This window comes from Melospiza melodia, chromosome 6 (genome assembly GCF_035770615.1).
Source record: "Melospiza melodia melodia isolate bMelMel2 chromosome 6, bMelMel2.pri, whole genome shotgun sequence".
NCBI classification, from domain to species: domain Eukaryota; kingdom Metazoa; phylum Chordata; class Aves; order Passeriformes; family Passerellidae; genus Melospiza; species Melospiza melodia.
Window position 1 is genome coordinate 65,924,740 of NC_086199.1, and position 18,125 is coordinate 65,942,864.

General features: G+C 42.4%; 2 protein-coding genes across 4 annotated transcripts in view; one reads left to right on the plus strand and one right to left on the minus strand.

The window, feature by feature from the left end:
• Positions 1 to 1,888: 1,888 nt before the first annotated feature.
• RAG2 (recombination activating 2) lies at positions 1,889 to 3,916 on the minus strand. Its single transcript, XM_063159477.1, has one exon. The coding sequence runs from the start codon at positions 3,914 to 3,916 to the stop codon at positions 2,309 to 2,311; it is 1,608 nt and encodes a 535-aa protein (XP_063015547.1). The 3' UTR covers positions 1,889 to 2,308.
• Positions 3,917 to 4,285: 369 nt separating this feature from the next.
• Positions 4,286 to 18,125, plus strand: part of IFTAP (intraflagellar transport associated protein) — a 39,173-nt gene continuing 25,333 nt past the window's right edge. The window contains exons 1-3 of one of the 3 annotated variants that reach the window (XM_063158806.1): positions 4,286 to 4,377; positions 8,369 to 8,529; positions 15,391 to 15,546. In XM_063158806.1, coding sequence (XP_063014876.1) covers positions 15,438 to 15,546 — 109 coding nt within the window. In that variant the 5' untranslated portion in view covers positions 4,286 to 4,377; positions 8,369 to 8,529; positions 15,391 to 15,437. Of the gene's footprint in view, positions 4,378 to 5,242; positions 5,522 to 8,368; positions 8,530 to 15,390; positions 15,547 to 18,125 lie in introns of those variants that run through there. The other 2 variants (XM_063158805.1, XM_063158804.1) reach the window with 2 other exon arrangements.

An 18,125-nucleotide genomic window follows, 5' to 3' on the forward strand; every position in this document is an offset into this window, starting at 1 on the left:
CATGCTGCAACCACGCCACCAGTGCCTGAGCCACAAGGCTTTATCTCAGGCCACATGTCACTTCTGCTAGGCCAGCATTGAGCTTTCCCATCACAAAATATTTCCATTTTTTTATTTGTCTGCACTAGCAGACAAATTTGTCATACAGTGTGCTGTCCAAGGAACTTGAGGTAATGACAGTAACTGAGAGAGGTAACAGGCAAAAACTCAGACTAGGTATTGCCAGGGAACTCAATAATTATGGGCAGCCCAGTAATTGCAGGGATCCCTTTATTGTTGCAAAATGGCAAAGTGGCAAGGGGGGAGTTTTTTTTGTGTGAGTATATTGCCCCTTTTTGTTGGTGTTGAGATGATGTGGCTTTAATGTAGGTGTGGATTTTTTTGGTTGATGTAAATAAGTGCATGATGAAGATATATTTTAATGACAATTCAGCTCTCTAAGACCTATGACTAACCTTCAAAAGGGGACATTGACTATTTCATCAGTTTGAAGGGACTTTGCATGATATTAACTTACTCTTTGGAAAAACATATAGCACTACATACTCTGAGCTTACATAAACTAACATAACAAAGGAAAAGGGAAGCTGGCATTGAAATCCATGAATTTATACCCATGTACAGGCTGTAGAGAGGGCAGTCAGGGTGATATACTTCCCCTTTAGACGCTCAATCCAAACTTTAAGCTCCCTCAGCACATGAAAAGTTTGTAAAAGAAAACTGTACAGTTGCCCTTTACTCTTCTTCGCTGTTCACTTGGGGTGCTAAGGTTTTAAGGGGAGTACTGTGCAGACACGTCTGTGTTGACAGGAATTCTGTGCTCCACACTCTGCTTTGTAAAGGAGTGGCTGCTCAGGGTCTGCACATAGTGATCAAATAGCTGACAGCTGCTCCTGTTTTCCTTTTTTATTCAGAGATCCAGCATGAGAGTTGGACTGTGAATACTGAGCTATTATTGTTGGCTCACAAATGTTGAGCTGCTGGTATTGATTTTCTGAAAAGCTGTTTAGAGCAGAAACAAAAATAAAAAATAACGCCAAGAATGATGAGGCTTCACAAATAGCCAATAAAAGAATCCACAAAAATCTTAGTAAACTCTTGGGCTATTCAACCTTGACACTGTCCTTTCCAATCTGAATCCAATCTTCTCCTCATGTTTTGAGAAGCCAACTGCATTTGTTTCTACCCTCACAATGCTCCACTGGCTCAATGAATCCCTCTGAGCTACAGTTTGCACTTCTAAGCTTTCACACTCTACACAGTCACCCTGGGAAAGCTGAGAAAGAAATGGGCAGGGAAGGACCTGGAGTCCTGGATAAAAGTCCTGCTCATCAGAAGGAATTTTTTTCTGAAGTCAATGGGAGCTCACAGCATGGGGTGGCTGTCAAGCTAGATTCCTCATCAGGCCTCATATGGACCTCCCAAGCATATTTGCTGTCCTTTTGTAAACTTTAGGATTTACAGCATTTGATTTACCCATGAATACATGAAAAAAAACACAGTAATTTTCATTATAAACTTTATTATCTTACTAAATTTTAAAAAATACAAACATAAAGAGCAGTTGATGAACACAGTAGTTTAAAAAAAGCAATTTAGTTTTTACTGTTGGATGATATTCCTCAACAGTAGCCAAAACTGACATATAATCATTCCATAACTCTCAAAATAAAAAATTAATTATCCAGAATTAAATGCTCCATATGTAAGCCTTCCACAATGGAAGTCCCTGAAGAAAACTGACCCTCAGTATCTGAATATTTCATTATTTCTGACACAAGGGACTTAAAACCACTACTTTTGTTTAAAACCAGAATAATTAGTCTCATTTTATTTCATTACACCAACATAAAACTAGAGTAATGCAGCTATAAATTAGGTCAAATATTTCTAGAACTACTGACTAAGATAAAAAATTTAAATGGGCAATATAATGTTCTTAAGGGACAGATGGTAACAGCACTGACTACATGGGACAATGTCCTACCCTACCAGCAATTCCATTAAACTTACTGGGGAGTAAGTTATAGCATAAAATTCAGTTATAGCACAAAATTCAGCACACAGTTTACCAGTGTCTGGCTGTGTGTTTGCACAGTGCTCTCCAAGATGGGGGTCCCTGTCTGGGTTTTACAAAAATACACATAAGAGACAGAAAAAATCTCATGTGCTTTGAAATGTAACAAAAACATTGAGATAACTGAAATAAGATCTCTTCAAGCTCCAATAACCCACATTGCTTCAACCATTGTTGCCTTTGCCTGTGATTTCATTTCCTCCCAGGTGAATACAAATCAGCAGTGTAAATCTATTCAAAGAGTCTCCGAAGGAAGGACTTTTTCGCTGATGTTGATAACTTCATGGGTTTCTTTTTGCGCAATGGTTTCATGGGTGGCTTTTTCAGGCACGCCACCTTTTGGGGAGTTTGTAGCCCTTTATTAAGGTCAATGTGCTTGTTGCAGAAATACTTGACATTTGCTTCTGAGAGACGTAGAAGCATCGTCTCTGAGAGATTCATACACTGTGCGTGGACCCAGTGGCCAGCCCCACTGGAGCACAGGATCATTGCAGGCTTGTTGAGCTCTGTTGAATAGAAAGGGACCCAGGTGTTGATGTCAATATTGCAACTGGCACAGCAGGTGATCCAGTAGCCTGTTTCTGACTCATCTTCTTCATCATCTTCATTGTAAGTATCAGCATCGTCAGCATCAAAGCTATTGGCTTCAGCACTAAAACAGAACTCCTCCGAATCTTCAAATGGAGTGGAGTCTCCAGGGTCTTCACTTGATGTCTGACTGCAAGTTTGTGTCATCACTTCTTCTTCCTTGTCCTCTTCTGCTCCTTTGCATCTCAAAATGTAGAAGTAGTTTGCATCTGGGATTATTTGTTTGTTGGCCCCTGGAATGCCCAGCAAAACAGACCCTTCACCCATATCACAGCCAAACCACATTCTGCAGTGTTTAATATCTGGTGTCCACTCTGGGCCCACACTTTCAACAATCTCTATCTTATTATCTTCCAGAACTATGGTGTTACATGCCAGCCGTTTCTGGTTGTCTGAGAGGTAGCCACCAACAAGGACAAATTCAGTGTCACTGATCTGGGTCACTATAGCACTTGACACTGATATCCCCCCTGGCAGGATGGTGCAGGTCACAGCCGGGCTGCCCAGGGGCAGATCAATTTTTAGCTTGTACAAGTTGGGGGGCCTGGTGTTATTTTGAAGTGAGTGGCCTCCCAAGATGTAGATTGTATCATCTTTGGCAATTGAAACGTGGAAAGAAAGTCCATCTTGAAGCTCTGGAAGCATGTATGATGTACAGCATCCAAACTCAAAATCAATGAGAAACACAGATGGCAAACAGTCGACTACACTGTTCCATGTTTCAGTGGTTCTCTGTGCAAGAGGAGTATATGACCTCCCTCCAAAGAGAACACTCATGCTCTTCCCCCGGCTGTGAACTACGTTAATTGTATGCCCATATCTAGCTTCAGGTACATCTCCACCCAGGTCCTTCTCAATGCATTGGAATGTCATTTTCTTGCTAGTTTTGCTAACCAAACTTATAAAGTAAATCTTATCAGAAAGATCATTGTTAGGTGTTTTACCACCATGGATGATGTACTGGTACTCATCAGCCCTTGCATCGCTTCTGAGCGAGCAAAGAGCAGGGTAGCGGAGAGGGGGAAGGTAACATGAGTCTTTGGAGAAGAAGACAGGTTTCATTTTGAGCTCATTCTGCTTTATATCGAGAAGGAAAACACCAGTGGGGCAGGATCTCTTTGGCCATCCTTTCTGACCAAAAAAGAAAACATGCCCCTCAAAATTCAGGAGAGAGAAGCCTGGCTGAAGCAAGGATGAGTTACTGACGGTGGATACCATCTGCAGGGACATTCTGTCTGTTGTCTGGGCCATATTGTGGCTGAGAAAATAAAAGAAACAAAACAGATCAATTAGATCCTATCACAATTACTGTGATTAGATCCTATCACAATTATTTAACACAGCTTGAATAAATCCTATGGAAGTCGCGCTGCAGTTCCCTTCTGAAACCCACACAGACACGCTTTTCTGCGTCTCAAAACATGAGTCAAGCACGAGGCGTGCACCATTTCCGCGGAATTTTGGGGATTTTGCGCTCAACACGGGCCGTCGGCACACGGAGCCTGCACACGGCGCCGCACTGGAGCGGCTTCCCGGGGCGGGCACGGCCGCTCCCAGGGGAACGCGGGCCCGCGGGCTGCTGGGGCCGGTAGTTCCCGCTCGGTGCCCGGGCCGGTAGTTCCCGCCGGGTGCCCGGCCCGGCCCGGCCCGGCCGCCGCTTCCTTGTCGCGGCCGTGGGGAATCGGGACCGGCGGGCTCAGCGAGCGGGGGCGGTGAGTGCGGCCGCGGGGCCGGGCCGGTGTGCTGCCGGCGGGGCTCGGCCCGGGCACGCCCGGGGCGGAGGGAGCGGCGCCGGAGATGTCGCAAGCCGGGATTTCCTGGCCGTCTGTCGCCCCGAGGCGGCCGGGGATGCCGGGCTGGAGCCTCCCAGCTGCCGCAGCCCCGGGCCCCCGAGTGCGGGAGCCTCGTCCGGCGGGGCTCGGGCTCGCCCGGGGCGGCAGGAGGCTCCGGGCCGGGAGCCTGCCCCAGGCCCCGCAGCCAGCGGGCTGGAGGAGCGGCGTGCGCGGAAACTTCAGACTGCATGTTTTGTTTACGAGGGAAACGTCAGGATTTGTTGATTGCATTTATAAGGGGAGGTGCCCGCTGTGTGTGCAGCCGTGCAGGGCTGGCTGGGGCGGCAGGGCCGAGGTGAATCTCAGCTTGTGCTGAGCAGCCCGGTCGGGGTCTCGGGCTTGCGGGTCCCGCTTGGGGCTTCGTGGGGCGCGAATCCTCTGCCTGTCATCCGTGCGCTGTGCTCAGGCTTTCATGAGTGGGCTTCAAGGCGTGTGTCTTCCTCTCATAAACCTGTTTGTTTGAAGACTGAAAGGAGTTTATGTAATCAGCCTGGATATTGACTGTGAAAGAGCTTTGGAGAGCACAGACACCAGGGAGGGAAATAACTGGCTGATTCATTGGCAGTGCCTTTGGTGGCAGCAGACTGCTGCTCTTTAGTATTCAAGTTTATATTCAAGTTCTCTGTCCCAGCCTTTGCCAAATCCCCAGAATTTACAGATGTGAGCAAAATATTAGAAAAAAACCCCACTAAATCTTACATTTAAAAATGTAATTCCTCTTTTTTTTTTGAAAGTTTAAGGATTTGTATTTTCCTTGCTGCTTTTCATTTTTCTGTGACAACAAAAACAGGACACATAGGCTTTCTTTTTTAAGGAAGGATTGATATCTTCTAGTTACATGACATCAAAACCTGGGGGGATCTGAACAACGTTGTGTAGAAGAAGAGTTGCTGTAAAAACACAGGAACTGATGACACTGCATCAATTGCCATGTTGTACCATATTGCTGCACTGCCTGCCTTCATTCCCTGGTGTGGGAACTGCTGTGCTAAAATAGGGACCTGCCATGGAATGTTTTTCAAAGGTGAGGTGTTTTCAGGCCAGAGCACACAGACAGGGTAGGCACAGCCATTCCTGTGTCTGTTTGAAAAACAATCAATGGAATGGCTGTCTTGCCTTGTGGAATCATCCAGAGATTGTGGTTGAGTTCTGTTCACTGTATAGCCTAATGCCTCTGCCCTGAAGGTGCTAGATTTTTCTGCATTTAGATTTCTTTTCAGAAGTACTGCACTGTGGGTGAGGTTCGGTTATAAGTTAATTAAATTAGTGAACTCTTTTCTGAGCATGTGGGTATACACAGCAGGTTGTGTCCTTATTATGCATAAAGAAAGACTTATGAATTTATTTACCTTCAGGTGATATGCTAAACAGGAATCTGCTGCTTGTTTCTTACAAGCATTCAAAAATGGCATCATCAGAGGAGCTTGCACTAAGCTAGGTTTACTTGATTAGATGTCATTTGTCTCTTCTTCCATGCTGCCTGGTTACTTAGCTTCTTTGGTTTTACAGGATCTTTAGAAAAGTAAAATGTCTTCCATACCGAAGATGCCATAAGAAAATTTCTGTTCTATATGAGAAAATTAGACTTCTTTATCTTCTACCTCTCCTGTTCTACATTTGACTGCTGGTTTATATTTGAAGTCTAACGAGAGTATCAAAAGTGGCCAACAATTTAATTGACATATTGGTACACATATTAAATTTTTACATATACTTTTAAGAATCTCCATATAGGGCAATTGTTAGTGTCCACAATGTCACAAACTATTTCCCAGATATTGAGCAGTACTCACTTCTGAAGAGTTCTCTGTCTAAAGAGTCTGCAGATACAGAGTGGGGAAAAGATCAGTGAAAATTATTTGATTGATAGACATACAGAACATACTGGTTAAGAACACTTAAACACATTTCCTTTTCTCTCATATTTCTTGAACTTTACATGAGCAAACAGTTCAGTATGTAATGGAAGGAAGGTTTATCTGAGATTTTTGGACAGAAGTAGCTCTTAGACACTGCCTGGAATTGCTTTGGCTTTCCATGTATTTTCCTGCTAATTACGGTGTGTCAATACAGTGTGGTTGCTCTCTGGCTATGCTGACCTCCAACTCTAACCTTCCAATACCACTGATTCCTTTGGGCCATGGCTCATCTAACCCTGAACAGCTTTGGGGACCCCAAAAGATCTAACCTTATAAACAAAGAGTTTAAAGTGCTTTTTTGTGGCTTTATGCTCAAAACTGAAGTTGGATTAGCATTACAGCTGGTGCAGAGATAAACAGACAAATGCCTTTGTTGTGGTACAACACAAGATACTGAGAGAGAGACACTACAACGAGTAAAGACAAATAAGAAAGGAGGGGGAGTTAATAAACAATTGCCAGTTATGATGACTTGAGTCATACTTCGTCATATTTGGTGTTTTTATAGAAGGTTAAGCTGTAAGGATTATACAAATAAATGAGAATCTCAGCATTACTTTTATAAGCCCCCTCTTTGGGAAGCAGTAGACACCCAAGCTAGAAACTAAGTGAACAGAAAGAGAAAAACTAATATTCTCCCTGTTTATTTTAAAATCAAACAGTATTTTGAGCAGACTTTTCCAATAAGAGTTGTTTATATGGCAAGAAGAGATCGTAAGGAATTCAGATGTTGATGGATGCATTGGGAAATACATTTATAGAAGAATCAGATGAAGACAGAAGGTGTTTTTTTAAAACAGTAGCTAATGTAGTTTGAAATGTGCTTACTATGGAAATAGATGGACATAGTTACAATTTTGGGCGATGTACCATTTCATAAACCCTATTAGGTGGTCACAGAGAAGTACAGGAGGAACATCTTTTAGAGGCAAGGGGGTAGCATGAGTGACCTAAACAGCAGCTGACATTTCGTATACCTTTGGATAGTCTTCCTTGTCTTCATACTTCTCCTATGGAAGCAAGTCTGCCATTGTTCTGTGTCCTAGATCCTAGTAAATCTAGGGTTTATGAAATGTCTCTAGATAACAGTGTTTAGGCACTGAGTCACTCACAGACTGTGTTTATTAGTTACTGTCCTCTTTGACCCTACCCAGAAATGGTTTGTTCACCTATGGGCTTTGCCTGTTACCTGTTAGTTAGGCAACAAAAACATTCTAATCAGGAGAACAATGACTAATCAGTGCTGCTGTTTAGTGTGACATCTCATATTTTTCAGCATTGAAAGTATTATTTATAGTAATTTCACAGTAATTTGAATGCTGCAAAATAATGAATGACTAATGAGTTGATCTTATGAACTGTAGCAAACACAAAGAACCTTTTTTCATTTATACAAAAATAAGATGTTTGAGCTGTACTGATTGGACGCTGAGAGAATGAAATGCAGGATATAATGGAGTCTTAGCTGGTAAACACCCATTGCTGACCATTAATTAGTTTGCAGTTATTTTGATGAGAACACAGGTACCTAGTATAGAATTAAATTGATTTTGCAGTGTTGTGGTTTTTTCCCTTTGATAGATCTGTTTTTTCATTTCCAAAATGGAAAAGCGTACCCCTGAAAAACAAGTGCTGTTTCCAAATTGTCCACAATCAAAATCATATCCAGACACACACAGAAGTTGGAAGTCCTCTATAAAGAAGCTTAAGGAAGGAAATTTTTTATATAGTATTTCTCAAAACATTTTCTAAGTGTATCAACCAAGTTTGCTTCGAGCAAAGCAGCAATTCAGACGTACCTGGCTGATAGCAGTTTTTTGCGTCCTCCGTAATCTTTCTGTGTAATTGGGATTCAAATGTGAGCAGTGTGAGGAATCTTCTGTGATAGCCCAGGGGGCTCGTGGCATGGAGAGACAGCCTGATGGAGGGGATTCTATCTGCTTAATTTGCAGATGTGCTCTGAGAACTCGATCTACTGTGGCTAACTGGCTGTGACTGGGTTGTTTCCTTTCCTCTCCTGTCTTCAGATGGCACAACAAGAAACCCACCAGTCTCCAGAAGCTTTAACTCTTTGCTGTGGAAGAAGCTCAGAGTGACAGCAGGTGCCTCTTAGGTTGTAAATATCTGCAGCATACGCTTGTTTAGGGTTGAGTTTTTTTACTCTGTTACACCTGTCAACCTTGTGATCATCTTCAGAATTTTTCAGTGCTATTTTAAAATGTAATTTAAAATAAATGTTGAGTTAAAAAATAATTTCAATAGGTAGTAAAAGAAAACAGTTCTTGCTGGTTGGCATACTACTTTCCCCAGGAGTGCTCTGCTGCAAGCAGGCGATGACATTGAAACAGAGCAAAGGAAATGACAAATGCATGCAGTTCACTGAGTGAAGGCTGACTAAAAAGTCCAGCTCAAAGTCCACTAGAGTAATTAGAAATGTCTTTTTTTCTCCTTCGGTGGCCTTCTGATCAGACCTTGAAAGACTAATAAAACTTTGCACCCTTCTGTGGCATTTTTCATCAGTTTCACAGTGCTTTTCTCCAACACCAAATAAATAATGAGAGGCTGGGAAGTCCATTGGGAACATATCCTTTCAACAGCTAGCAGTGCTGGGGCACAGAGGATAAGCCACTTGCATAACACAGCACAACAAATAAACAGAAAAACCTGGAAAACAATTTACTCTTCATAGCTCCCTGCTTTTGTTTTCCTGGCCCTACTTCACCCACTCCTGAGTTACAACATCTGCTGCACAGTATTTTAGAAATATCTCAACTCCCATTTGAAACTGCTGTGAGAATAGAAATAGAAGGAACTTGAAATGGAATTTGATTAGTAGAGCAAAGCAAACACACCAAATGTTTGCGAAAATTGTCTTGAGACACTGAATAACTGTAATGCAGATAGGATGTGGTAATGTTTTTCATCTGAAATAGGAGTGCTAAGGCAGTGCTAAGGCACTGTGCCCTGTAGCATCCATATGGGCCTTTTCTTCTGAAACAAAGATAAAAGGAAACTGTAGTGCAGAGTTGAATGCTGAAGAACTTTCCCCAAAGTTGAGGGCTTTCAGATCACATTTGTTTGTATTTTCAGTAGGGCCTAGATAATACTCAACAGCTTTTTATCTAAGTGTTTGATGTATTTTGACCCTTGTTTGGGTCTGTGGTCAAAGATTTACCAGAAAAAAAAAAAAAAAAACAAAACCCAAAACCCAACAAATATTTAAGTGAAAAATCTAGTCCCCAGTTGTGTCACTTTAATATTCTACATTAATTTTATACTTTTTCTACCAGTTGACATGCCTTATCTTTAGAAATTCTTTTTCCAGTTACTGTGGTTGAGAAGATGGAGAAATTAAATTTTTTTGGTAACAACAGCATGTCATTTTTGGATGAGGACATGGACTGTCCAAGCTGGTCTCTGACTGTCGGTGACAAAGTGCTTTGGAGAAGCTGCAGCAAATAGCTTCAGATTAATGTATCTACATGGTAGGCAAATTATGTTGAAAACTGTCCTGGTCTTAGCAAGAAGACTTCCATCCTGAATTTAACTGGCAGAGAACCCATGTGAAAAGGAATAAATAGACTTTTCCTTCACAATTTCTATTTTAATAACATAGACAGAGCTATTATATTTTCAGCAGATTGCTCACTGTTGTGGAAATGCTTTATTTCACTTGATTTTCTTCTTCTACAATTAATTTCTTAAAATAATATGTTGTTTGTGTCTTCTTCATCCCAAATCATTCCAAATTGCATTGAGATATTTCCAGGCTTTTCAGCATATTTTCTGCCAGTAAAACACAGTCATCTCTGAGCTGAAATGTAGCTGGCTTCCTGTGGGTTGCAGTAATGCACTCCAGCTCAGCAGGGAAAGGGAAAGCTGCCTTACTCATTTGTGTAGGGTTTGCCAGCCAGAATGCAAATGTGCTGGATACTTAGCCAGGACCCACAGGCTGAAACCTGTAAAAAAAGGGCACAGGGAGTCCAGCATCCTACAGTCTTCAATTTTCTGTCTCATCTAAAACTGACAGTAAACAGTATTTAACTTGTGAGGGAGAGGGCTTTATTTGGAGGGCTTATCTAAAATATGTGATTGAATCCAGCTGTGCTTTGACTGTCAGATCCTCAACAATCACATTCCAGGGGGCAGTGGCTGCTGCAATCTGGTTGAAGTGTTACCCTTGCCATGGCCTTCCAGGTTATCTTTAAAGGGAGCAGTACTCTTGAAGCCATTGGAAATTCATTAAAAAAATTCTGCTCAGGTATGGCACTGGCATAATAGCACTGAAATCCAAAAGGATCAATATGCTTGCTTGCAATTAAAGCCCACGGATATATCCTTTAAAAGCTCATATGAGCTGGGCATGAGAGGCACATGTTTTTGTCCATCTAGGGGTCAGCTCTCAGGCTCAGTAATGCACTCAGGCAAGCAGATGCAGCTCCCATCCCCACAAATTGCTGATGCATTAAGTGTGTGCCCTTAAGGCCTCCTGCTGAAGGCAATGGCAAACATCCAGTTGATTTTAACAGGATTAGCTGTGTAGATCACATTGAATTGAGAGGTGTTGGAAGGAACTTCATCTCAAAGTTTTTGTCCTTCGTAACTTTCAGTTTTTTCCTCCAGCTGGGTTGACCTGCACCTGCTTGTGGCCAGAACTTGGTGCCTCTGTGTTTGCTCCTGGAGCTCTGCCTCCCCACAGGTGGTGGTAGCAGGGAGGAGGAGGGAGAAAAGTAGGGCAGGACAGTAGAGCAGGGAGGGCTTTCTTCTGCAAATGTAGGTTTGCAGATGTCTAGACAAGAAGGAGGCAGTTTTCTGCCTGCAGGAAAATGGGTAACTGCTTGACTCAAAATGTTTTATGTCTTTCTCAAGCAGGAATTCCCAGAATCACACCTTTCACCTGGCCTACTTTTAAAGCACCATCCTGGGATGTTTGTTAAGGCAGCAACCACGGTACATAGCTAACAGCAAGCATTTGTTAAGGACAGGCTTGAGTTCCAGCTTTGCCTGCCTCTTTGCACCGTGGGGGCTGATGATGTGCGCTGCAGGCTCCAGCTCGGCGCCGTGGGTGTAGGAGCGCCCTGCTGGCAGCTGCTTTTGCAGCATGGAGGGGGCACAGCTTTCTGGGCCATTTGTGAGGGTGTTCCTGAGGAGGCTGTGCTTTCTGGGTTGCATAACCAGCTATGACTGGCTGCCAAAGGGGCAGTCCTGCATCCTTCCCTTGCTCACGCTGTCCCCTCGTATAGGCAATCGTGATCGTACAGCTGAAAGGCAGAGCAGAGAATATATCTTTGAAACAGAGTATTATATGCATTTGCTCTGTTTACTCCCAGGTTTTGTATTGGTGGTTTATTTTGGATTGGAGGTTTATTTTGTCTGCCCAAGAGATGGACTGGAGTGGTAGACCAAGAGGCGAAGAGGAAATGGAGGTGGTGGTGGCCTTTTTGGGAGCAGCCAGAACTTAGATAGACTTAAATTGATTCTGAGTGCACTTGTCTGCTAAAATCTCATTCTTTTTGCAATGCTGCCACCTCATTCTTCATTGCTGCAACAATTTTGTTAAAAGTGCAGTTACTGTGATAGCTCTGTAGGGAAAAAAGATACGGCATTTTCCAGTGGCAAAAGAGTATAAGATTTAAAAATAGTGTATTTATATTCAATCTGATTTTTGTAGACATAATTATAAAATCCTGATAACAGATGTACTTAGTGGATGTTTTTTCTGAATCTATGGGTGAACTATTAAAAAACCCCATTTATTAATCAGCCTTTTTTTGAAATTGAGAATGACTTCTAGGAGGGCAAATCCATATTGTGAAAATCTGACTTGAACCTATGCCAGAAGTGCTAGTGAAGTTGGTTCTTTTTCCCTGAAAAATTACATTTCATAAGATTTTATTATGTTTGCAGAGACAATTAGCTTTACTGCTCTTTCCTTAAAAAATTCATAATCTTGATTTTTCTTTTATTGCCTCTATTGTATTTTAAACAAACATAAAACACTTAAAAATGCAACATAAACCAGGAAGTTTATATTCCAGCACATTTTGTGTTAATAGAATTAATCACGGTATAATTGAAATCATGCTAATACTCACTTGACCTGCCTCTTTGATTCAATGCAGAGATTTCTGATTTGTCTTAAACTGCTTGGAAGAAGACTGTGTTTTGAGAAATAAAATTGATTTTGCACAATCTGCTAATGATCAGCAAGGCTTAATGAGTGATCGCCTCAAGAAACCTCATTAAAGTAATTTGGATGGATGAGCAAGAGTGAAATGCAAAAAGAAGAAAGCATAGTTGCTGCTTGAATGCATCACTTACTGATATTTGATTCTAAAAGTGTCCAAAGCCAGCACAAGGAAAGGATCAGATACCCTTGCTTTACTTTCCTTGACACTTCCAAGTTAGTTTGATTCCTTTGGGGAAAAAAGAAGATAAGTTTTTGATTTTAGTAGTATCTATTCTTTACCAGAACAATGCAGTAATTTCATTCCTTGAAGTGTCATTGTATCAACTTTTTAAATTGTGGAGGATTCCAATCCATTACTGTGTATTTTTTCATTTTTTCAGGATAGTTTAAAGGAGTCATTGCCTTGAGGCTGTGAACTGGGTGTTTGCTGAAGCCTTTTAATTTTGTAGAAACTACTGGTTGGCGCCTTAGCAAAGGAGAGCCTTCTGGTCAGCCTGGTTTCAGCTTTTCACCTCACAAAAGTTTTCTGTGGCTGACACAGTGTGGTGATCATTTAAGAGAGACTCTGGAATAAAGCAGGTGGGAAGCAGCAGAAAACAAAGTGGAATGAAAATGAAAAAACTACCAAAGCCTTGATGGGTTGAGATAAATTTTTGAACACCCTTCTTGTACCGTCCATCCTAAGTACATGTTCAGTTTCAGGGATAGTAGATATTCCCCTCATACCATCATCTGCACTTGCTGTTATTTAGGGCCATGCTACAGCACCAGCAGTTCTGGAAAATGATTGCAAGCAGGGAACAGGTAGTTCTGGCTGCCAGTCTCTCCTCTGCTGTCTGGGAAAGTGGCTGTTTTTTTCTGACAGAACCTAGGCTTTCATTAGGACCTGGCTGGTTTTTGCTCTCTGTGAGGAGATGATTCTGTAGACCTCAATAACAGCTGTGCAAGGGAATATCTGAAGTGAAGTTTCCCACATTCTGTAGGAAGTAGAAGCTGCACAGCAGAGTAAGAATTGAAATACATGATTTTTGGTACCAACTGGTCTGGGTGCTGAATCTCAGGCTGATGATCTGGTGGCTGCAGAGCATGGCTTTCACAGAGAAAGCTGCCATGCAGGTGGTTAAGGATATGATTATGCCCCCAAAATGCATATTAATTTTCTAGTTTCCTGGAGCATTTGAGAGTGAATTAATGTAAGCTTGGCTGTCAGCCCTCCACCAACTTGTTTTTAAATCATTTATATTCCTGGTGACTCGTTTTTTTAATCTGTTATTGGGAATACTATTTGTTTTCTCTTCCTTATGGGAATGTTTTTAAGTTTATTTTGTTAGTGTTTGTAAGGGAGCTGGAGATCCTAGACACCAGACTTAAAAGAAGAACAAAGTTATTAACTTTTTATTGATTAGATATATACATTTTTTCTTTTACAATAGCCTTACAAATCACAGCACTATTTCAGGTAATGATTTTAATAACCATAATGAGGAATAGAAGGCACTGCTTGCCTCTCAAAGCCCTGTAATAGACATAAACAACTTTGAGAGTCTGCTGAGTTATATTCTGCTTTGTCAGTCCACAGAGAGATTAATAATGGTTGGATTTTGTAAAACATTAGAAAACTTAAACTTTAGGTCGTGTGTGTGTGCATATATTTTGATATCTTCAGAACATTAGTCTTCCTTGGAAGCAGGCAATGCAACAAAATTAGAGCTTTATGATAAAAGTCATGCTTTATTTTCTTTCTGGTCTCCAAACAATTATTTTTCAATCTTATTTAACTTCAATATCAGGTTGGCAGCCTTTCCTTAGTATTATTGAAGTTTTACTAAAGAATTAAGCTTTCTTTCCCAAAATCCACCTCTTAGTGTTGTGGTAAATCAGGAGAGGAGACAGAGGAGCACATGTAAATCAAGCATTTTGTGTATAATGCGTTTCTTGATCAGGTTTATATGTGCAAACTGGTTCTATTAGTGTGGACCTATGTGTATGAAAAATGAGTGATATGGTGAGTGTTTAGCGTCATGCAGCTGTTAAAATGCATTTACACAGATTTTTTGAGTTAGGAGCAAGGTTAACTTCAGCATGCTTTACCAAGAGCTGTTCAGGACCCGCAGAGTCTGGTTGAGTGATGAAGGTGGGCTGCAAAGCTGTTGCTGTGTGACTGGAGAGTGGAGCTCCCTTCCTTCAGCTCTCAGCATTTGTTCCCTTCTGAAGAGTGATCCTCACGTTCCTGCATGGCTGTCTGGCTCCAGCATGCTCTCCCTGTCCTGTGTCCTGCCTCAGCATACACACACACACACAGATGGTGTGTCATTGTCATTTAACGTGTGGTCCAAAATCTGAGTTTGTGGCTTTGATGGTACAGTGAGCGGTGCACCTGAAGGTGATGGGCTCAGTCCAAAATTCGAATGTACAGCTGTGTCCTGGTTGTTAAATACAACATGCTGTTTGTGTCACTGTTTCTGCAAAGAAGGCAGCGTTTGAAAGACTGAACAACTTAAGGGAGTGAACAACCAAGAAGAGCTGGCTCTTCTCTGGCCCATGTTACACAAGGTCATAAATTTCAAGCATACATGATCACATTTTCTCCTTTTATACTTAAAATTTCTATGTCCATGTGAATTTTGGGAGAAATTTTGAGTAAAGTTCCACTGACAAGATAGAACTACACAAGGAGAGAAGAAAAAAGTATACTTTCTAGTGCCCATCTATGTGTACTAGGGAGTTTTCTGTTGATTTGTTGTCTGCCTCCAGGTATATATAGCTCTTGTCTTTCTATTGCAGGAGCAGCCTACAAAACCAGATATACCTACTGGACTCTCAAGGTGTGGATGATCATGGGAGAACAACTGTTAAAGAGCAGCATCCTTGATCAATTTATTAATAGCCATGAGCAGTCATATGAGGAGTTTCTAAATACATTCACATATCTTTTGAAAGGTATGTAATTTCCCAAATCTCCTGTTAGATACCACAGACAGAAGGAAAGATAAAAAGACAAGCAGTGCTATTTACTCACCTGCTTTGTGACTTTAGGCAAATCCTTGTGATGCTTTTGTTTTTGCTCTCAGCAGTGGGAACCCTAAGAACAACTTTCTACATATTGTTTCCCAGGCTGCTGTGTCTCTACAGGTGGTTAGCCATTTATGCTTGCTTTGGGGAGGAGAGGGGAACATGCACTGTCTGGAAGGATAGATGTTTCCTAAGTACATCTTACATTGTTTTGCTTGAGAAGTCTCCATAAAAGAAGAGCCTAAGGAAAGTACTTAATAATGTGAGATGGCCTGAGATTAGGAGTGTGCAATTTGGGTACTTTTAGAGCTTTACTGACACTAGATGACTGTGCTGTGCATTCTGTGATGGAACAGTTACCTGGAGGGATGTGGATATTGTCTAAATTGATTTCAGCAAGGCTTTCAACACTGTCCTTCACAACATCCTTGTAGGCAAACTCAGGAATGTGAGCTGGATTAATGGACCGTGAGGTGGGTTGAGAACTGGCTGAGTGGCAAATCCCTGAGGGTCATGTTCAGCTCACAGGGTCTGGTTGGGGCCCTGTCACTGGTGGTGTCCCCCAGGGTTCAATGCTGGGCCCAGTCTGGTTTACCTAATTCATCAATGACTTGGAGGAAGGGGCAGAGGCCTCCTCAGCAAGTTCCTGCAGACACAAAGCCAGGAGCAGTGGCCCATACCCCAGAGAGCTGTGCAACCCTTCAGAAGGGCCTGGACAGGCTGGAGAGAAGGGCAGAGAGGGACCTTCTGAAACTGAACAAAGGCAGGTGCAGGTCCTGCTCCTGGGGAGGAACAACCCCCTGCAGCAGCACAGGCTGGGGGCTGAGCTCTTGGAAAGCAGCTCTGTGGAGAAGGACCTGGGGGTCCTGGTGGAACACAAGCTGTCCATGAGCAGCAGTGGCCAAGAAGGCCAATGGGATCCTGGGGTGCATTTGGAGCAGCATTGCCAGCAGGCCGAGGGAAACGATCCTGCTCCTCTGCTCAGCCCTGGTGAGGCACATCTGGAATTCTGTGTCCAGTTCTGGGCTCCTCGGGACAAGAGAGACTTGGACCTCCTGAAGCAGGTCCAGCAGAGAGCTACAGAGATTATTGAGGAGCTGGAGCATCTCAGTTAGGAGGAAAGGCTGAGGCAGTCTGGCCTGTTCAGCCTCGAGAAGAGATGAATGAGAGGGGACCTTATCAATGTCTGTAGGTGTGTGACAGGAGGGTGTCAGAGGATGGAGCCAGGCCTTTCTCAGTGGCACCAAGCAATAGGAAAAGAGGCAATGGGCAGAAACTGATGCACAGAAGTTCCACCTGAACATGTGGAAGAACATTTTTGCTTTGCAGGTGACTGAGCACTGGAAGAGATGCCCAGAGAGGGTGTGGAGTCTCCCTCAGTGGACCTTCTCAAGATATCTCTGGATACAATCCTGTGCAAGGTGCTCTGGGATGACCCTGCTTTGGAAGGGAGGTTGGACCAGGTGACCTGCTGGTCACCTGGTTGGACCTACTGACCTACCACGTGACCTTCCAAGCCGGCCCATCCTGTGCCAAGCTAACAGGTAACTTGCATGAAGGTGCAGCAGAGGACATCAGATTCATGATTAGGCTGAAAAGATCTCATGCTCTGCAGGTGAAATAAAAAGTGGAGCTTAACCTTGGTCTGAGCATTGCTGAGATACAGAATTCCAATTCTGTAGCTCAGGTTCACATTTTTTAACCATGTTCAGACAGGTGCCATAAAAATAAGTGCAAGCTACATGTTACTCACAGTTTTCTTTACCACTGCTTTGCACTTGAAGTGATGTCCTCATACTATTGCAGAAGCACTGTATTTTTCAATTACAGTATGTGGCATGCCCCATTGATTGGTACTCAGAAGTCTGTCCTGTCCTTATCCTTCAGGCAGAACTAAGTGCCAGTCACAAGCATTAAGCAGGAAACCAGTGGGGGAGCTGAAGCTACCACAGGAATAATCTTGTGGCAACTTTCTGTCTCTCCTACCTATAAAATATAGAAGAGAAAGGAGACACTGGGGGATGAGATAAGAGGATTGAAAATCCGGTTCTGGTCTTCTTATGTATGATTGATACACTGGGGATAACTCCTATCATAGAAGCATGCTGCATATCATGATGCTACTTGCAAAAAGCCTCAGCGTGTGTTTCAGTCACTTGCACTGTCACTGTAGGCATTTGCCACTAAAATCATATAAAAGGTAGAGCTTTACCTGAATCAAATGCTTAGAAATGCAGGTTCTTACGATGGTATGAACTGAACAGCTCAACTTGTTTTCCTCCCACTTTCATTTTCCTTTAAAAGTACCCAACATGCTGGTTTGCATTATAAACTAGTGACCTGCAAAAATTCTACTTAAAGCATAAAACATACATTGTCATCTGATAGATTTTTGTCTGTCATAACGTTGGAAACAGAAAACACACAAAACTAATTGGATCCCATTGATTTCACAGAGTAACATATTTACAGAAGGTGATTTTCACTTGTGCATGAATTTATCCTAG